Source organism: Gallus gallus, chromosome 1, assembly GCF_016699485.2.
Source record: "Gallus gallus isolate bGalGal1 chromosome 1, bGalGal1.mat.broiler.GRCg7b, whole genome shotgun sequence".
NCBI classification, from domain to species: Eukaryota; Metazoa; Chordata; class Aves; order Galliformes; family Phasianidae; genus Gallus; species Gallus gallus.
Window position 1 is genome coordinate 56976795 of NC_052532.1, and position 17327 is coordinate 56994121.

At 37.8% G+C, this 17327-nt stretch overlaps 1 protein-coding gene across 7 annotated transcripts in view; it reads right to left on the bottom strand.

Moving 5' to 3' along the window:
• BRAF (B-Raf proto-oncogene, serine/threonine kinase) overlaps positions 1 to 17327 on the bottom strand; it is an 82575-nt gene that overhangs the window by 11903 nt on the left and 53345 nt on the right. For 4 of the 7 annotated variants that reach the window (XM_025146848.3, XM_025146843.3, NM_001396984.1 and 1 more), the window contains 10 exons: positions 16427 to 16463; positions 12100 to 12236; positions 11265 to 11382; positions 10056 to 10140; positions 7609 to 7785; positions 6548 to 6594; positions 5593 to 5711; positions 4953 to 5084; positions 1998 to 2132; positions 997 to 1150 (listed from right to left, as the gene is read on the bottom strand). In XM_025146848.3, the coding sequence (XP_025002616.2) occupies positions 997 to 1150; positions 1998 to 2132; positions 4953 to 5084; positions 5593 to 5711; positions 6548 to 6594; positions 7609 to 7785; positions 10056 to 10140; positions 11265 to 11382; positions 12100 to 12236; positions 16427 to 16463 (1141 nt within the window). Of the gene's footprint in view, positions 1 to 838; positions 1151 to 1997; positions 2133 to 4952; positions 5085 to 5592; positions 5712 to 6547; positions 6595 to 7608; positions 7786 to 10055; positions 10141 to 11264; positions 11383 to 12099; positions 12237 to 14889; positions 15010 to 16426; positions 16464 to 17327 lie in introns of those variants that run through there. The other 3 variants (XM_040666037.2, NM_001396982.1, NM_205302.2) reach the window with 2 other exon arrangements.

Genomic DNA, 17327 nt, shown 5'->3' on the forward strand with positions numbered 1-17327 from the left:
TCAACTTAGCACAATTTATGGTATAATACTGATTTCCATGAAAACAACTAATTTTCAAGTTTTCTTTTCCTGCTATGGGTGTTCACAGATTTTTTCTCTTGAAGTATTTGGTTATGCTCCAGACTTGATTTTGTTTTTCAACTTCAAAATTGAAGTTCTTGCTAATTGAAAGGCAGAGGGGCCATTGCCAGTAATACTCTTGCAGCTCAGCAAAAGCAGAGATTCAGAATTTCTTCTGTGTTGCATTGTAATAGAACACTTTGAGATGGTCTAAGCTATGACAAGTCAGAGCATTAAGGAAAAAATAAAAACTAAGACAAAACGAAAAACCCAGCCCCCCTCCAAAAAAAACCAAGCCACCACTCCTCTATAAGAAGAGAGATTCTCTAAACAGCTGTAGTTTAAAACCTTAACTTTCAGAAGTCACACATCACTACGGTCTTTCTTTGGAGGCTATGTGCTTCTCCTCACTTCTGCTAATCGCAAGAAGCTTGGAGTGCACTCAGCCTTGCAGCTAAGTTCAGTTCTCCAACCGTTTCCCACATATGAGTAGCTTTACTAACCACAAAATCTAAAGCCTTATGCTCATAAATAATGACCTCAATTGGAAAAAAAAATATGTTTTTTTGAGTAGATTAACAATAAATATACTCTTAAGTAACTAATTCAAATCAATAAACCAGGAAAAAATGACAGCCAATGATCTTTAGAAGAGTTTTGCTTATTTTGAAGCAACTTTTCCCATTTCTCTTTTAAGTAACCTTCTAATTCTTCTTGTGCCAGCTGTTCCCAAGACATTCCTTACCAGCACTGACTTGTGCTCAGGACGTTCAATGCCCCATGTTAGGAAATGAGTCTTCATTCCCTCAGTAAACCTTAAAAAGTCGCTGGTAGGAACTGAGAACGTACGTATGCGTTGCACACACAGGAACACACGAGCACATGAGCAAACAGGCACACGCTTTCACATTTCTTTTCAGTGTACTGGAAACCCACCGTATCCCCCTGCTTGGATGGGCGTTTTTGGAGAAGCACAAGCATACAGACTGAAATCCTCGGTCTGGAAGCCAGCCCGGTTTAGTGACGGCTCAGATGCACTGCGGTGAATTTTTGGCAACGACCGGGCCAGAAGCTCAATGGAGGCAAGAATCTGAAACGAGCAGAAAACGAGTGACTGAATCCGTGCTTCTCAAGTTGCTATCATATCTTAAAACCAAAGGCAGTACATCAAATAAGGCAAAAATATATGTATAAGATAAATAATATTATACAGAAATTTAAACAAACTTTAAAAAATAGATGACTGCATTTCACTCTGTTGTTTATATTCTCATAAGCTGAAAAGGACATTTTGTGAACAAACTGCCTCTTTCTCCTTTAAAAAGACATTTTGATTTTCCTCTCTAAGCATAAGGAACATAGTCACCTTTTACATGCCTCCTCCTTCATGCACTAGTATCCATACTCATCATCGCTGCAAATAAACTCAGCTTTGGAAGCTGTCTCCCTAATACCATTCACCAAAAAGCCAGCAGGTGGAGCTCAATTTTCTTTTTAAAGTGCTTTGGTACATTCACGACAAAATAAGATCCTTCACTTCCAAGCTTTTAATTCCCCAGCAGGCACAATAGACAAAGTTCTATCACAAAAATATCAGCCACCTCTCATAAAGCCCAGGGGACAGGAAGGAAGGGAGCATACAGACTTCAGAGAACAAGTTCTAATTCGTGCGTCTAACTGCAATCATTAATTTCACTATTGCCCAGGAAATATTCTCTAACAAATAAATGCTAAATATAAGTCATATTAATACCTGCTTTTTGAACTGAAAATAAGCATTTCTAATTAAACAGCTCTAACTTGCTAGGACTCTTACGAAATCTTGGTGTACCACTAAAAAAAAATATCTTGCAGTAGTCAGTGAGTTCCTAAGTGAACTTCATGTTTCATATTCAGATTGTAAAGTGTGCTGAGAGCTAAAGAGAGATATTCCTCACCTGTGGAAAAAGAGGTCTCTCATCTCTTTTCTTTTTCAAGCATTCTGCCATTAGTCTCTTCATAGCTTTGGGACAGTTACTTCTTACTTTACTGAGGTCTGGAGATAGATATCCTCGTCCCACCATAAAAATTATCTTTATTGTAGAGAAGAAAAAAGATGAAGGGGGAAGAACGTAAGCTTATAAAATAAACAGTAAAAACAACAACAAAAAAAGATGAACGTTTTTTGCTAGACTATTTTATTTTCAGCAACAAACATTTTGCTCCCAGGGAACAGGATCTGCAATTGAAATGGCCAAGCTTGTTCAAGTAATGTTAGCTAACCTACTCAGCACAGGGAAGAAATTAGACTTCTCCTCCTCCTTCTCTTGTAAGGGAGATTGATAAGAAACATGAGCGCTATTAAATGGTTACTATTTATAGCAATAACCATCAAAAGAACTGTTCTTCGGTGTCAAAAACCGTTACAAAACAAGAATAAGCTGCTGTGGTTGGAACAGAGTTCCTAAAAATAAATAGTCTGTTTTATTCATTGAACATCCAATCCCTGGAGGGGCTCAAGGCCAGGATGGATGGGGCCCTGGGCAGCTGAGCTGGTGGGGGGCAGCCCTGCCCATGGTAGGAGGCTGGGACTGGGTGGGCTTTAAGGTCCCTTCCTACCCGAGCCGTTCTGTGCTTTTATGATTCTAGAAAAGTAAACAGCAAGTTCACACTGAAAGGTATTTTAAGAAACTCACGGACTTAAGATATTAAAAAACAAAAAAAACCCTTACCTTCTGAGAATAAATTCCTTCATTTGCTTTTCCATCATGAAAGCTTATTAATATTGACCAATTTCTCACCCCTCCTTCAACCTCCTCCCTCCCCCTCCAAGATGCTGCCACTCCTCTGCAAAAACTAAGTATTACTGGCCTATTTGATCTCTCACTTAGACACAGGCTTTACATTTTTTACAGTAACTAATGCAGAAGATTTACATTTCACCGAAGGATAAAATTTAAGCACAGAACAAAGAAAATTAATAGCAAGCAGGAAAACAAAGTACAAATTTGGTTCGTGTTCTTTTGGACATTAAAGAACCCACCAAACATCGTCATGTCAAAAGCCAAGGTCAGAACTAATGCAGCTTGAGTACTGCAGTCATGCTGACACTAAAAAGCCCTTTCAAACCAGCTAATCAAAGACCCATTCATGCTGCAGAAGATAATCACTACCTTTTCTGAACAGTGAGACAGAGCCAGCAGGTGTATTATGCCTTATTTTTAACAAAGTGTAACTATTTCACATCTTGACAGTGGCAAAAAACAAAACAACAAAGAACACATCTCAAGCAAGCTATATATGCTATTTATACTAACACTACTATAGTCCTTTTTCGACTTTCTGATTCAGATGCATCTGTGTTTGCATTAAGAGAGAGAACAGATCTCTCATATGGTTTCTTTAGGAATTCCCAAGTACCAGAGCAGACTTTAATAGTAAAGGGTTTTCTACTTCATCCCTTACTTTGCTGCAGTGAGAATTACTGTCATATAGCAGTTACAGTTTTCTACGTAATTACACTGCCTCACTTGAAATTATTCAGAAATTATCACCATTTTTGTTTCTGATACACTGCTTATGTAATGTAGGGATTCATTTTTTTATTTTCGTTAGTAATTAGAAAAAGATTATCACACCAATAAGAGTTCCAATCCATCTATAAAAATCAGAAATCTCCAGAAGGCACAACAAGAATGATACTTTGCTCACTATGAACGTCAGTTGTGACACAGTATCTGCTATGTAAAAGCACCAACAGAGAGCAGGCAACGTCTGCATTTCTTTTGAAGATAGAGAAAAAAAATCAAGAAACAAGATCGCATTTTACATGTTGGCTTCACCTGTAATTTAAGATTTGTTTCAGCACTTAACTGTAGGTACCCATATCATTGGGTTCGTTACTCAAAAGGTAAAACCAAATTGCTTCTAAAGGTTACAACCACGTAAGCCAGGAATCTCGATGCTTCCCTTTGCTTAAAAGGGGAAAAAAAAGAAAAGAAAAAGAAAAAAGAAAAAAAGGAGTTGCTCCAAATCTGATGAATTGGAATGAAGTGTTCTGACAAATATGGAAGCAGCCTTATAAAATGGCATTCACACATGAACGTTGCTATGGTTGCAATTCTCGAGTACTGACAGTGAAAAAAAAAACAAGGGATGTGGACACACAAAACATAAATACATCACTACTTTACACCAAAGGTCTTGAGGCATAGGTCTTATTTTCAGATTAGACAGAGAAATAATAAATCAGACAAGCCTTCCCAAACACGCCTGGCCTACTGAAACATACAGTAGGTGTGGAGTATCATTAAACTTATAGAAGATTTGTTCACAATTAAGTAATCTTCTTACAGGATTCACACTCTGGAAGGTCATATGCTTCATCAAGGAGACTTAGAGAAATGCTGATACCCTGAAATTCAATTAGATGGTGCATGCATTTCTCGAGATTGAAATGAATATAAAGCATTCAGTTAAATCCATTTTATCAGTCCTGTTCCTGAACTATTATTCAATGCAATTCAGGAGGCAAAAAAAGAAAGAGGAATAACTGAACAGACGGAGAATTATTTCTCCTTTGCAGAACTATTCTGAACTAAACTACTATTAAGTAACCTGCTCTCTCCCTAATAAGTATCCTGGCAACCAGCTTAGAATCTGAAAATCTATACTTGAAGTGAAAAAGAACAAAAGAAAAAAAAAACCTCAAGAAAAGTGCGTAAATTGGTGCTGTGTGGCTGAGGCAGATCTAAAAAAAAATAATGTAGAAACGTCATCTCAGAACATCAGAGTCAACAAATAAATGAAATGCACAGAACAACAGAATATAGTCACTTCACAGGGCTACATCAATCTGGTTCAGGATACTGCTGACTAAAGGCAGTCCCCTCCCAAGCCCATGCTGTCTTTACCTGGTCCCTGTTGTTGATGTTTGAGTATGGTAACTGTCCAGTCATCAGTTCATAAAGCACAATCCCGAATGCATACACATCTGACTGAAAGCTATATGGGTTTTTGTCTTGCATCCTGATCACTTCCGGTGCCTGTATCATAAAAGGAAACAGGTTTTATTTCACCATGTCAGACTGTACCTTGCATAGTGGAAACACGATATGGACATGTCCAGAGTGCAACAGGTGCAAGGCCCCCCCTCATGGCTGGGTATTAGCATCCACATTACTGGGCTCTACAAAAGTGGCTGCTGACATGAGTTCATTGGTTCTTTTTAATTTGGTGATTCCTTTGTTGAAGTATGACAGAACATCCTCCTCAGCCCTGGATTGATCATGCCCTCTTTCCTTACGCAAAATTGTCCTGTCAGTTTAGCCCTCAGAACAGTGAAAGTAGACACTGAAGGTTTTTGGCTGACTACTGGAAAACACATAGTTAAAGAAAAATTGACAAGAACTTATTAGTACGATGTATTACTGCTTGGCCTTTCCAGCCTCAGATGGCTTGCATGTGTCCATGCACTGGAAGGATAGTCTTATAAAGCTTGGCCAAAGGCAATTAAATCAGTTAAAATGAATACACCACTTCCCCTTTACTTACCATCCATAGAATTGATCCAGATAACTGTTCAAATTGATGAGATCCACTCCATCGTGATTTCACTGTAGCCAGACCGAAGTCACCTATTTTTACTGTGAGGTCTTCATGAAGAAAAATATCTAAGGGATAAATGTTAAGGGAAAGCAAACAAACAACACTGGTCCTGTCCTACAAAAAAACAATAAGCAGCCACAAATGTGCAATTGTAAATACAACAGTTTTAACCATTCACCACCACTAAATAAAGTTATCGTATAATACAGGAACCACAGCAATACACAGGGACTTAAGTCAATATGAGTTTGTGACTCGCACTTACTGGGAATTCCCTGTTCATGGGGAATAACTGCAACCCCCAATCACCAGCACAGATGGGCTTCAACGGGTTACCTGTGCCTGCTGGCATCAGGTGGGCACAAGCCGAGCCAGCCAGTGTATAAGCTATTTTGGCAGTTGAGAGTAGTGTTTATCAGATGTTCAACAGGCAAAGGCATTTGAAACATGCAATAGCTCCCAACAGAAGTTTGAAATTGCTTTCAGTACCTCGCTTACAACAGTTTATTTGCACACTGCAGAAAAAAAAATCAAGAAATTCTGCTATACATTAGTGGTCAAACAAAACAGCCAAGGGATGCAACGTACAGACAGACAGCAAAAGATGTTTTTACAAAAGAAAAGAATATTTAAAAGTAAGATGAGACGGTTAGTCATGTTACATTCCAAAACCCACAGCCCATTATATTAAATGTATTCTTTCTACAGGAATTAAGTTCTTTAAAACAGATTAATGTAAGCATTACTTTTCTAATAATCATATTACACCTCCTCAACCAAATTTCAACTCAACAAATAATCACGCACGAAGAGCTGTTCTCTTCAATAAGAACATTTCTGGCAGGAAAAAAAAACCAGCCAGGAATGCTGGTTCTATAATCACATCTCTGGAAAAGGATACTATTACTCTTGAGGTCTCTGTGGATGATTGACTTGGCATGCAAATAACTGAAAAGGAACATGACAGATTGGGTGGGTTAGATGTTATTCCACTAATCAACAGCTCAAAGCTTATTGTGTTATTGAAACAAATTTTGTAGATATTCAAACTGAACACTTTTGTCAAGGCATGAAAGCTTCAGTTACCCATGTCAGTTCCTGCAACAGTCACAGGAGAAAATAAAAACAAAATAAAGCTTAAATTTCCAGCTTAACCCTGGTCCTACTGAGGAATGAAACAAATTACACACCAACTTCTGATTTTCAGTTGATTAAGTCAATATTCAGAAGCAAAACAAAAGAATTTCAGTCGTTTTTGACATGTTGAAGGCTCTGCTTCCTAGCCTTGAAGGTGACTGTCATGACATTTTGTTAGATAGTCTCAACCTCAGGCAAGGCGCTTCCAAATTGTGGAACCTAAAAGTGTTTCCCGGGCTGTGTCCCCCATGAAAGAAGCTAACTGTTTTATAGCACAGGACTGGACAAGAAATCCCCCAAACTGCAGGCCAGATAAATACACTCCAAGGAGTTCCAGAGGAAGAGTACTTGCCCCACAGCATAGACAAAGCCTAAATTAGGCAGTGAGTCTCCCATGGCTCTGTTTAATCAATCAGCAGCACAAACCTGCTGGAAGAGCCTCATTTTATGTTTCATTCCATCCTTTCATTCACACGGTGTTTCTTTTTAAACTGGGTTTTACCTCCTATCCTAAGACTATTTGCGCTGTAAAGACCATAAAGACTTGGGCAGAAATCTTTGCTCACAAGATTAAAGATAATTACAGTGTGGTTAAACTTTCATTTTGTTTTCAGAAACTATATTACTTGATGGCGTGTATTTCCCTATGTCCCAGAAAAAGAGCACAAAAACTCTATTCCACTGATCAAAATACTAAACACTTCACCAAATACTTTGAGTAACGCAAGATTCTGGGCTTGGTAGACTGAACAGACAGCCTAGTATGAAGGAGGTATGTGGACAGGGTGCCAACAATCATTTGCAAACAAATAATATGATACTTACTCCATGCCTTGTGCAGTCTGTCGTGCAATATCAATTAGTTTGATCATTTCAAACTTGGTCTCAATTATGTGCAGATGGTGATATAAGCTGGACCCCTCACACCACTGTGTAACAATAGCCAACTGAGGTTTTGTTGAATAACCCATAAAAAGTAGGATATTCACATGCCGTGTTTTCCTGTTGAAAAAAAAAAAATATATATATATATATATATGTATATATTACATAAAATATGTGTGTGTGTATATATATATATATATATATATATATATATATATATATATATATATAAAGCTCAGGAGGAAACTGATGAAAAGCAAACAAACAACAAGAACCAGGCAGAACTAAACACATCTTTCCAAACTGAAGTTCTTGGTCAGTCTCAGCTTTCCTTAGGATAATCTGTTTCTCTATCGAGCGTAATGAATGATTTCAGTCTTTAGCCTGTATTGTATTAACATGGAATAGCTATTCTGGAGCAAGCACTGCTTCTCTTGACTTTCAACTCAACTCAGAACAGAAATGCTCAGAAGATGCTGTCACCACTAAGTCTACATGGGACAGTGACTGTTTGAAGGCAGGTCTGGTCATGTGTAACACTAGTTCAGCCATGAGATGTTGCTGCCCATCAGGAAGACATTCAGAATGAAATTTCAGACTCACAGACTTTCAGAAAGTACATCACTTTTCCTTAGACACCGTCAACATGCCTCTTTGGCAAGACTTCATTTTTAATTAGTACTTTGTTTGATAACAACATTTTACTCTCTGTGGAGCCAGCATACAAATAAGGATGGAGATAGATGCGAAAACTCTACCTCAGTAAATTTAAGATATTCTCAATGAAGTTGAGAATAGTAACTAGTTCTAAACAGTACTAGAATAGACTTAAGTTCATCATAGATTTGGCCAGATTAAATCAAATCTCTTTCAAAGAAACAGCAACTCTAGACATAAAAACTTCTTGAAACAGAGTCCTGAGAAGATGATCTCAGCAGATATGCCAGTAGATTCAAGGCCCAACACAGTCTAGTGATATATTATAAAATGCAAAAGTTTCTCCTAATCCTGTCCCAGAAAAAGCCAATCACATTCTTAGTGTCACCAAATGGGTATCAAGAAGAACCAGATACCTTCAAACATACCAAATAGATATCACAAAAAATGTGCTCTCTGCAGTCTTTCCTAGCTTTCCCAGAGGCTGAGGAAAAAGACAGTCTTCTTCCAACAGAGCTCAGTACTGCAAGCAGTTTGCTCACTGCTTGATGAAACCTGACAGACCAAGCTTAAAACATGTGGCAGCTTTTTAAGTCTGCACGCTGTGCAGCTGATGACAAAGCATTTCATATTTTCTTATATTAAAAAACTAACACAAGAGCCTGCAATGCAGACCAGTTTCTCCCATACCAATGCAGGTTACGACAGTTCTAAATTATGTGCCTTTTTCAGGTCAAAGGATTTCTCAAGTGATGCTGAGACTTACTGTTGAGTGGACAAAAATCAGTGCTTTCTTGCAAATCTTACCTCAAAGTTAAGAAAGTACTGATGAAGCATAATGGAAAATGCACAATGACAACTATACCTGGCTTGGCTGGGTCAACAGATAACACCATTGACTTTTTACTAAACACCAAAATGATCAACAGAGAAGGGCTAGACTTCAGGCATGAGACCAAAAATATGCACCCCTCTTCAAGGTAGCATACTCCTGAAAGCCTCTGTTACCACAGCTACGGACTTAAGAGCTTCACCATGCATTTTACTGGGGACCCTCCTCCAGGACAGGCATTCGTCTCAACATGTGAATTTACCAAAGCCAAAAAAGCTCCTTTCTATTTTGCTTCTTAAAACAGAATTATGCTCAAGACTGTAATTGGATGCTAATGGTCTTCCCCAATAAATACTGTATTGTGTTGCTAGATCCTCTGTTAAGAACTGAACGCAAGACAAATACTTTACCTAAGAAAGTACAAGCAGTAGACAAGAGAAAAAATAATGAAGTGACTATGAAATAGACATTAAAAAAAAACAAAAAAAACCAAGGAGGAGTCAATGCTGCTAGGTAATAATGGAAAACATGGGTAGAGCTATGGTTGGAAAAGAACTATTAGTTATACTCTCCTTCAGTCTCAGAACTTGGAAGAGAGCAAAGGTCCTAAAGTTCATGCTTAAGTTTGACTGTCCTATGGGTACCACAACAGTAAAACACAGACTTGTCTTGAGTGCTTGTACATACATTATATACTCAGTAACATCAGTCTGCAGACAAACACACGTGGATACAAAGCAGTGGATATAAAGAAAAGTTTTAAAATGGTAAGCTGCATTTTCTACCCAAGTTATCACGATGAAGAAATAAGACTGATGTGATGTAATGGAAATATGAAACTCGATCATTACAGAAACATAAATCTACACAGATTATTTTATACCAAAAATATTCTTACCTGAGCACTCCTACTTCATTTTTGAAAGCCTGTAACTGTTGAGGTGTGGGTGCTGTAACATTCAACATTTTCACTGCCACGTCACCTTCAAAATAGCAATCTTTAGTAAGTATCATTGACACAGATTCCTCAATTGAGAAAATGCTATATAGAAAATCAGAAATATTGAGACTGTTTTCTGGCTTTAGTGAAATAAACCACTACTATATTAAAATAAGTATATATTCTGTAAACATGTGTAAGTATTATTCTTATTTTACTCAGAGAAATTCTAGCCACATCTAAACTTTCTGTATACGCATACATTTGAGAGTCTCGCTTAGCAAGGAGACTACTTCAGACTTTCTAGTAATTATGTTTCATCTTTACCCTAATAATTACTTCTGAAGAACACATAGGAGTCAAGTTTCTACATCGTTTGAAGCTCTAACGTAAGTTACTTAACCCATGATTCTTAGATTTAAACGGCATGCATATGTCACAAAATTATTGAGGTTTGTTGAGACCTTTTGGGGCTATGTCACCCAACCCTGCTGCTCAAGCAGGCACCACCTACAGCTGTTCACATAGGGCGATGCCCAGAATGCTTTTGATCATGTCCAAGGAGGGAGTCTCCACAAACTCTCCGGGCAACCTGTGGCGGTGTTTGGTCACCCTCACTGCAACAAAGTGCTTCCTCATGCTCAAAGAGAGCCTCTTTTGTTTGAGTTGGCTCTTATCCAGTCACAGGGCACCACTAAAAAGAGCCCGAGTCCATCCTCTTTCCAGCCTTACTTCAGGTATTTATATATATATATTTATATTGACCAGATCTCTCCCTGAGTCTTCCCTTCTCCAGCCTTAAGAGTTCCAGCTCTCAGCCTTTCCTCATAGCAGAGGACCTTTGCTGGAGTCTCTCCAGTATACGTCCACATCTCTCTTGTAGTGGGGAGCCCAGAACTGGAACTACCACTCCAGGTGTAGTCTCACCAGTAATGAGGTAGAGAGGAAGGATCACCTCCCTCCACCTTCTGGTAATGCTTTGTCTATAATGCAGCCCATGATACTGTTAGGCTTCTTTGTAACGAGGCCATGTTGTTTAATCACGTTCAAGCTGGCATCCACGAAGACCCACAGATGTTTTTCTGTAAAGCTGTTTTTTAGCTGGGTGGCCCCCAGCAGGCAATGCCATTTGCTTAAGAGTAACTGTTTGCCCTGAGAGCCACATACCATGCCACTTTCCTTTGTAGACTGTTCCAAATGATCCAGATCCTATCCTTTGTCCAACTGTGATCTGCCCATCTGGTATTTCCCAATCATCACTTGAATCTCGTCGACCAAGGGTTTTCTTTACGTATTTACACAAATAATAAAAAGAAAGAAAGAAAGAAGAAAAACCAACAATTAATGCTTGTGAAAATATGTCCCTTATTAAATATTCTATATCAAAATTTCATGTAATTAAAATATTTTTTCTCCAAATACTGCAAGTGACATTTCAAATTAGGTATATTCAAAACCTCAGCATAAATGTATACAAGTAATTTCCTGACAGGAAATATTTGCCACAGATTTTGGGCAGTGTTAAAACCAGTAAAAAAAAAAAAATATGGAGAATTTCCTCGCAAAGGAAAAGTCTCATTTATGAATTTTTCAATTCTTACTCAGCCATAAAGTTAAATTGTGAATTAAAAGGATGCAGTCATTTTATCCATTGTTAAATTTGAGTCAGTAGAAAACTTCCACTGTTTGTGAAACATGTTGAGAAAAAGGTTAAGATAATCTTTGAAGGGAAAATGGCATTATAATATAAAGTGCACCAAAACACTTGGGTGCAATGGAGGAAAAGTGGACACAGTCAATGATTTAAATGATTTAGGTACTGGTCTCATGATTTCAATGTTCCATTATTTATTGGTTTAAAGTCCTCAATCATTATATAATCACTTTGAAAATAATTCATATGGCTATGATAAAAGAAAACTGAGAAAAACACAGATGTGTAGTATTTCTGTACTAAGAGTATACCACACTGTGTACTGCATGTGAAAATAACCCATCTTACCATCCTATTTCTGTCTTCTGAGGATGAGGATGATTTCCTTTCCCGTTGGGGGCCTGGTGATTTCTGTAATGCTTTCACATTGGTAAGTGACCCAGGCAAAGATGCGGGAGGTGTTGCAGACAAACCTGCAGTTGAACCTAAATTTCAGAAACAGGATAATTTTTATCTTTAAGCCAGCTTACAAGAATGTACTGGTGTCAGGTACAAGAATTTTGTTTAAGATGCAGTATCTCCAAACATCAATGCAGATGTTAAGAAGGAACAAACATACACTTCAGGAATACTGTATTAATATTAGTGCTCAAGTCTTAGGTAACAGAAAGAGACGAGTCTATAGCAAACATCCCTGTGTATCAGCTAGTCCTCAGCCTTTTGTTCTTGAATTAGAGGGATAATGTTTAAATAGAAAAAAAAATACGTTTTGTTGTTTTTAATTCCACCAGCCTCTTTGACAAGTAGTAGTATGCAGTTAGCTGCAGCTGCCTCTCAGACTTCTTGTAGCTAACGTTTTAGGGACCCAATAAATAACTGAGATACTGTATTTTGGAATCAAAACAGACTAAATGCAAAAAAAAAACTTCATGTTTTCTAGCTGAGTCTTCAAGTGCCACCTCAAAACCATTTGGCTGTTTTAAAGCTATCTGTTAGTAAAGAGCTTTTATTTAAAAGTAGATATTAGGCCGCAAAAAGGATTACAAAGGAACAAGTACTTAATTTACCTATTTGAGGCACATTCTAATAAATCCAAATTAGAACAGTTTCTCTCTAACATATATGCTGTCTAAACAAAGCTTCGTAGGAAAATCACAGAGCTGTGTTTCAGAGACCCCGTGCCTCTTTACAAATAGAACACTTAAACTAGACATTGCTTTTTAAAGTACACCTTAATTAGCAAGGTTATGCTGACCCTCTCTCAGTGCAAAGGACATAAAATAGGGTCAACTGTTAATTAAGTTCACCCTGCTCTGATAAACGATGTATGTCATCGTACAAGGCCTCCAGCATTCCAGTACTTTCTCTAACATCAGTGGCGAAGGACAGTACTCCTCCTCCTCCTATTTCAGAACCTCCTTTCCTACCTGCAAAGAAGACTCCTAATGCCAACTTGAATTCAAAATCCATTTTGTAGCTTTTGTGACTGTTGCCTGTGTTCAGCCACTCTATGTGCTAATTTACCAGATGATATCTATCCATCATTGCTTCCTTCATTGAGCTAAAATCCATATATTTAGAAGTGGAAGCACATAATAATAGTGTCAAAAATGAGATGCAGCATCCGTGAACTTTTTCCCACCTGTTAAAGCAACAATAATGCGTACCGGGTACCTAATAAAATTTAGAAGCAGATGGAAGCCAGTGACCTAATGGATGGACTTTTGTTCCTATTCTCTGTCAATTTCATTTTATGGTTACAATATTATTGTGCTTTTACTATATTATTTGTCTGAAAACAAAACAAAAAATCAAATTAAATGTATGGTGTTCCCAGAACAAGAACTTTTTTCCAAAATTCTACTGGCTTGCAGATCTTTCTTTTAAATATTGAAGTTGTACTTTAAGATATTAAAGGAACTGCATTATGTCTCCTTTAGAAGTAACTGGAATCTCCTACTTAAATTTTAATACTGAGATACAGCAACACTAGCACAGCATTCACCCTTAAGTGGATATGGTTACAGCACATGGTAGGACATTATAGTTAACCTGTCCATAATAATACCAGAGGACCTGTTTTCCAAGTTGTCAGTACTGTACAGTACTTTAGATAATGCTGGACTTAAGTCATTAGTGTGGACTCTGAAGTTGTATTTAATGTATTCCATTCCATACAGAGTTTCCTTGCCTTCTTACACCTCTGTCCATGTAAAAACTTCCGTAACAATTTTACTGTTCTTGGTATGTTCTGCAACAAAAGTCTTTGAAACAGCCAAGATGGTAGCATTTGAAAACTACGCTACATGCACTTGACTATTCATTTCTACATGTATACATAGATACACAAATATTTTTATTTCATGCTATAACTTAACAGTAGATTTTTCCAGCATATAAAATCCCAACGGAGATTTTGTGCAATAAAACAGATCCATTGACAGCTTTAGGTCTGAATTACTCAAGAATCAGTGACGTGTGAAAACGAAAGAGTATTATTTTACATAGTTGAGGACACAAGCAAGTATTGTTTCACTGGAAATGTACTAAATAAAAATTACATAGTCTAAACCACCCAGGGCCCCAGTGTAGGATAAAAAAAAATCCTCAAAATGCATTTCTTCTGGAAAGTTGACACGACACATTGTGTGAAACGCTTAAGACCTGACAAGATATCAATGGAAATGTTTGTAATTCACATTTGATTTCCTAGATTACTTTTGAAAATAAAGATTATTAAATACATAAAAGTGTTAAAGCACTGAACTGACTTAAACTGAACAGTCAAGGAAATTCTAAGTTAAGGACATCGCTTTGTCTTTAAAATCACTGCAATGCAATCCAAGGATCTCTGTTTAGAAAAAATTACGTCTTGGTCCATATAAATACCTCAACTATGAAATTCCTTGCTTTAGAAGATTTAAGTCAGACTTTATAGTCATTTTCAAGCATATAAACGTGAAAGTGAGTATGTGTGGAAAGCACATTCAAAGCATTCCAGCCAGGCCAAGCAAAAAACAGAGGTGTTTTGATAAACTCACACACTTACATACACACGGTGTGAGGGTGAGGCACAAACAGCATCTGTGGTTTTACTTATTTTGTTTGGGTGAAAACAAGAAAGAAGAGCCCAACTACCTCTGAACACTGGGCCAGGCTCAAAATCAAACACTATTTCACTGGGGACAGAATGAAGGAGGGGACTGGGAGTCCGGGATTGGTATTTCCGAAGACAGCGCATCAGCTGGTTCAAAGGGGCTGTTAGAGAGAAAGAGACGGGCAGGCAGAGACAGAAAGACAGACACACAGAAGAAATGAAAGAAGTCATGGGAAATAACTAGGATGCTTTGACTCCTATTCATAGTTTGCTTCTGTACTTTGAAGGACAAAAACGTCAATTACTAAAAACACTGCTTCAGGAACGGGAATTGCCAATTGTTTTCAGATGCCAAGCAGACAGTTTATGATCAAAAGTTAAAACCAACATGATACCACAACATTTAAATGCTGGACAAAATGGGCAAAACTGTGGAGAGCCACACCTATTGAGACATACAAAAATAGCTAAAACTGGAAACTTTAAATTAGTTTGCTTGCAGGACACTAAAGGAAATTTCTTTTCAAAAGGTGTACTATCGGTGGCATAAGAAAAAACAGCTCCTTCAACCATGAAGTGGTAGGTAGGCCCCATTCTACCCATGAACAGTTACGGATGGGAGAAACAGTTCAGTGATAGCCCACGGTACAAAACATTAGAGATTGGGGTGAACTGCAGTGAGGTAACTCAATTTTCTCACGGCTGAAACAAGTTACAAGTAGTAGTAGATGACTGCGTCAGTAATCTGGAGTTGGAAAAACTGCCACATGTCTACAAAACTTACTGTTTCTTTATTGGTAGTATATTCATAGGAATAAACACAGCATATAAGAAGTCCTCTCAGGACCTTGACAGCCAGTGAGAAAAGTAACTTAACAGGCTCGTGCACAACACATGAAGAAAAATTAATCTATCTTCTGGCACTAGTTCTGGTTTAATTGTCAATTAGGGTTAGGTGTTACCAAAACAAACATAAAGGGACCTGGCTTTAACTTAAGGTCCTAACAACTTGGTTCCAAGATTAGCACAGGCATGCAGTATAGCAAAGCAGCATCTTCAGCAGGGGTAGAGGGGGAGAAGAACAGGAGCACATCATGCCGCTTTAGGATGCAGCAGTTCATATGGAAGGTCCATCTACTGTGTTGATAATCTTCAAAGGAAACTACTGTTGTTTCCATGGGTGGGAAGGTAACAACAGGCATAAAAATCTTTGAGAGTTGGAAAGCTGTAGCATAACTGCGTGCAGCCATGTGAGTGAGTGACTGTGTATGCGTATGTGTGAGTGAAAGAGAGGGGAAAAAAAAAAGAGTGCAAGATAATTTTAATACTAAAGGACCAGATAACACTTCAAAACTTTTTCTCCTTCTGTCTCCCCCACTCCCAGAATGACTGGCAAATGACTCAAATCTTTGTCAGACAAATACTAATTTCATGGACAAGCAAATGCAAATTCATTTTTAAATTCTAGTCATATTTTCCTTTGTGCCCGTGTTTTATAGAAGAAAGTAGAACAAAGGGAAAGGACAGAGGAATTGTATATTTAAATATAGCACAGTAGCTAGTTTAAACACTACTTACCTCCCTCTCCTCGTACACCCTGGTCTCTAATCAAGTCCTATTAAAAAAAAAAAATGTATATAAGTATTATCATTTACATTCCAGAATCAGCTGAGAGCGATCCAACTGATAATCCATGACCTTATATACTGGTTACGAAATGGAAGTTGCTTCCTATTCTGGCTTAGTAACATCAGTGACTCCAAACTATTTATAACAATCATTAAACTTTTCCAAATCATTTGCTTTAGAACAGCATCTCCCAATAGTAAACTGAAACTCATAGCCCACCAAATCAATACTGACATAAAAACATTGATTTAAACATGCAGTTGGCCAAAATGTATGAAGCAGTATCAAATCAAACGTTCTGATTACAGTGTTCGTGATACAAGTTACTTGAACTGTCTTATCAGAAGCTGGGACACCAATTTCATGTACTGAGGTAAGTCAGTCGAACAAGTTCTGCTTCATGCCTGTACCAACGCACTGCATTTGCATACCCAGATGCACTCTGCTCTTTTCAGAAATGACTAACTGCAAAAGATTTCCTTCACCTACAATCCACTGTTAACTGAGAGTATCTTTTACCATATACCCAGACTACAAGTAACCAACACTGATGATTTTCTTAACACAAGAAAATTCTAGTGGTTCCTTCCCTGAGGTGCATTTTTATCATCAAGCTTTTTTTTTTTTAATGGTTGCATAATTAGGTTATACATTTGCACTGCTGCTGAAAAGCACCAGTCCTGCCTCTCAGCTGCACCACTGCCATATGCAAATGTCTAGTAAGCTGCTTTCTTAATACACAGCTAGCATTTCACCTTTCACTCAGCTCACATCTAGAACAGATTTTGTGTCTCAATGTCCAGACAGACTTCAAGACCATTCACCTGACCAATGGCAGATTTCTAAAGAG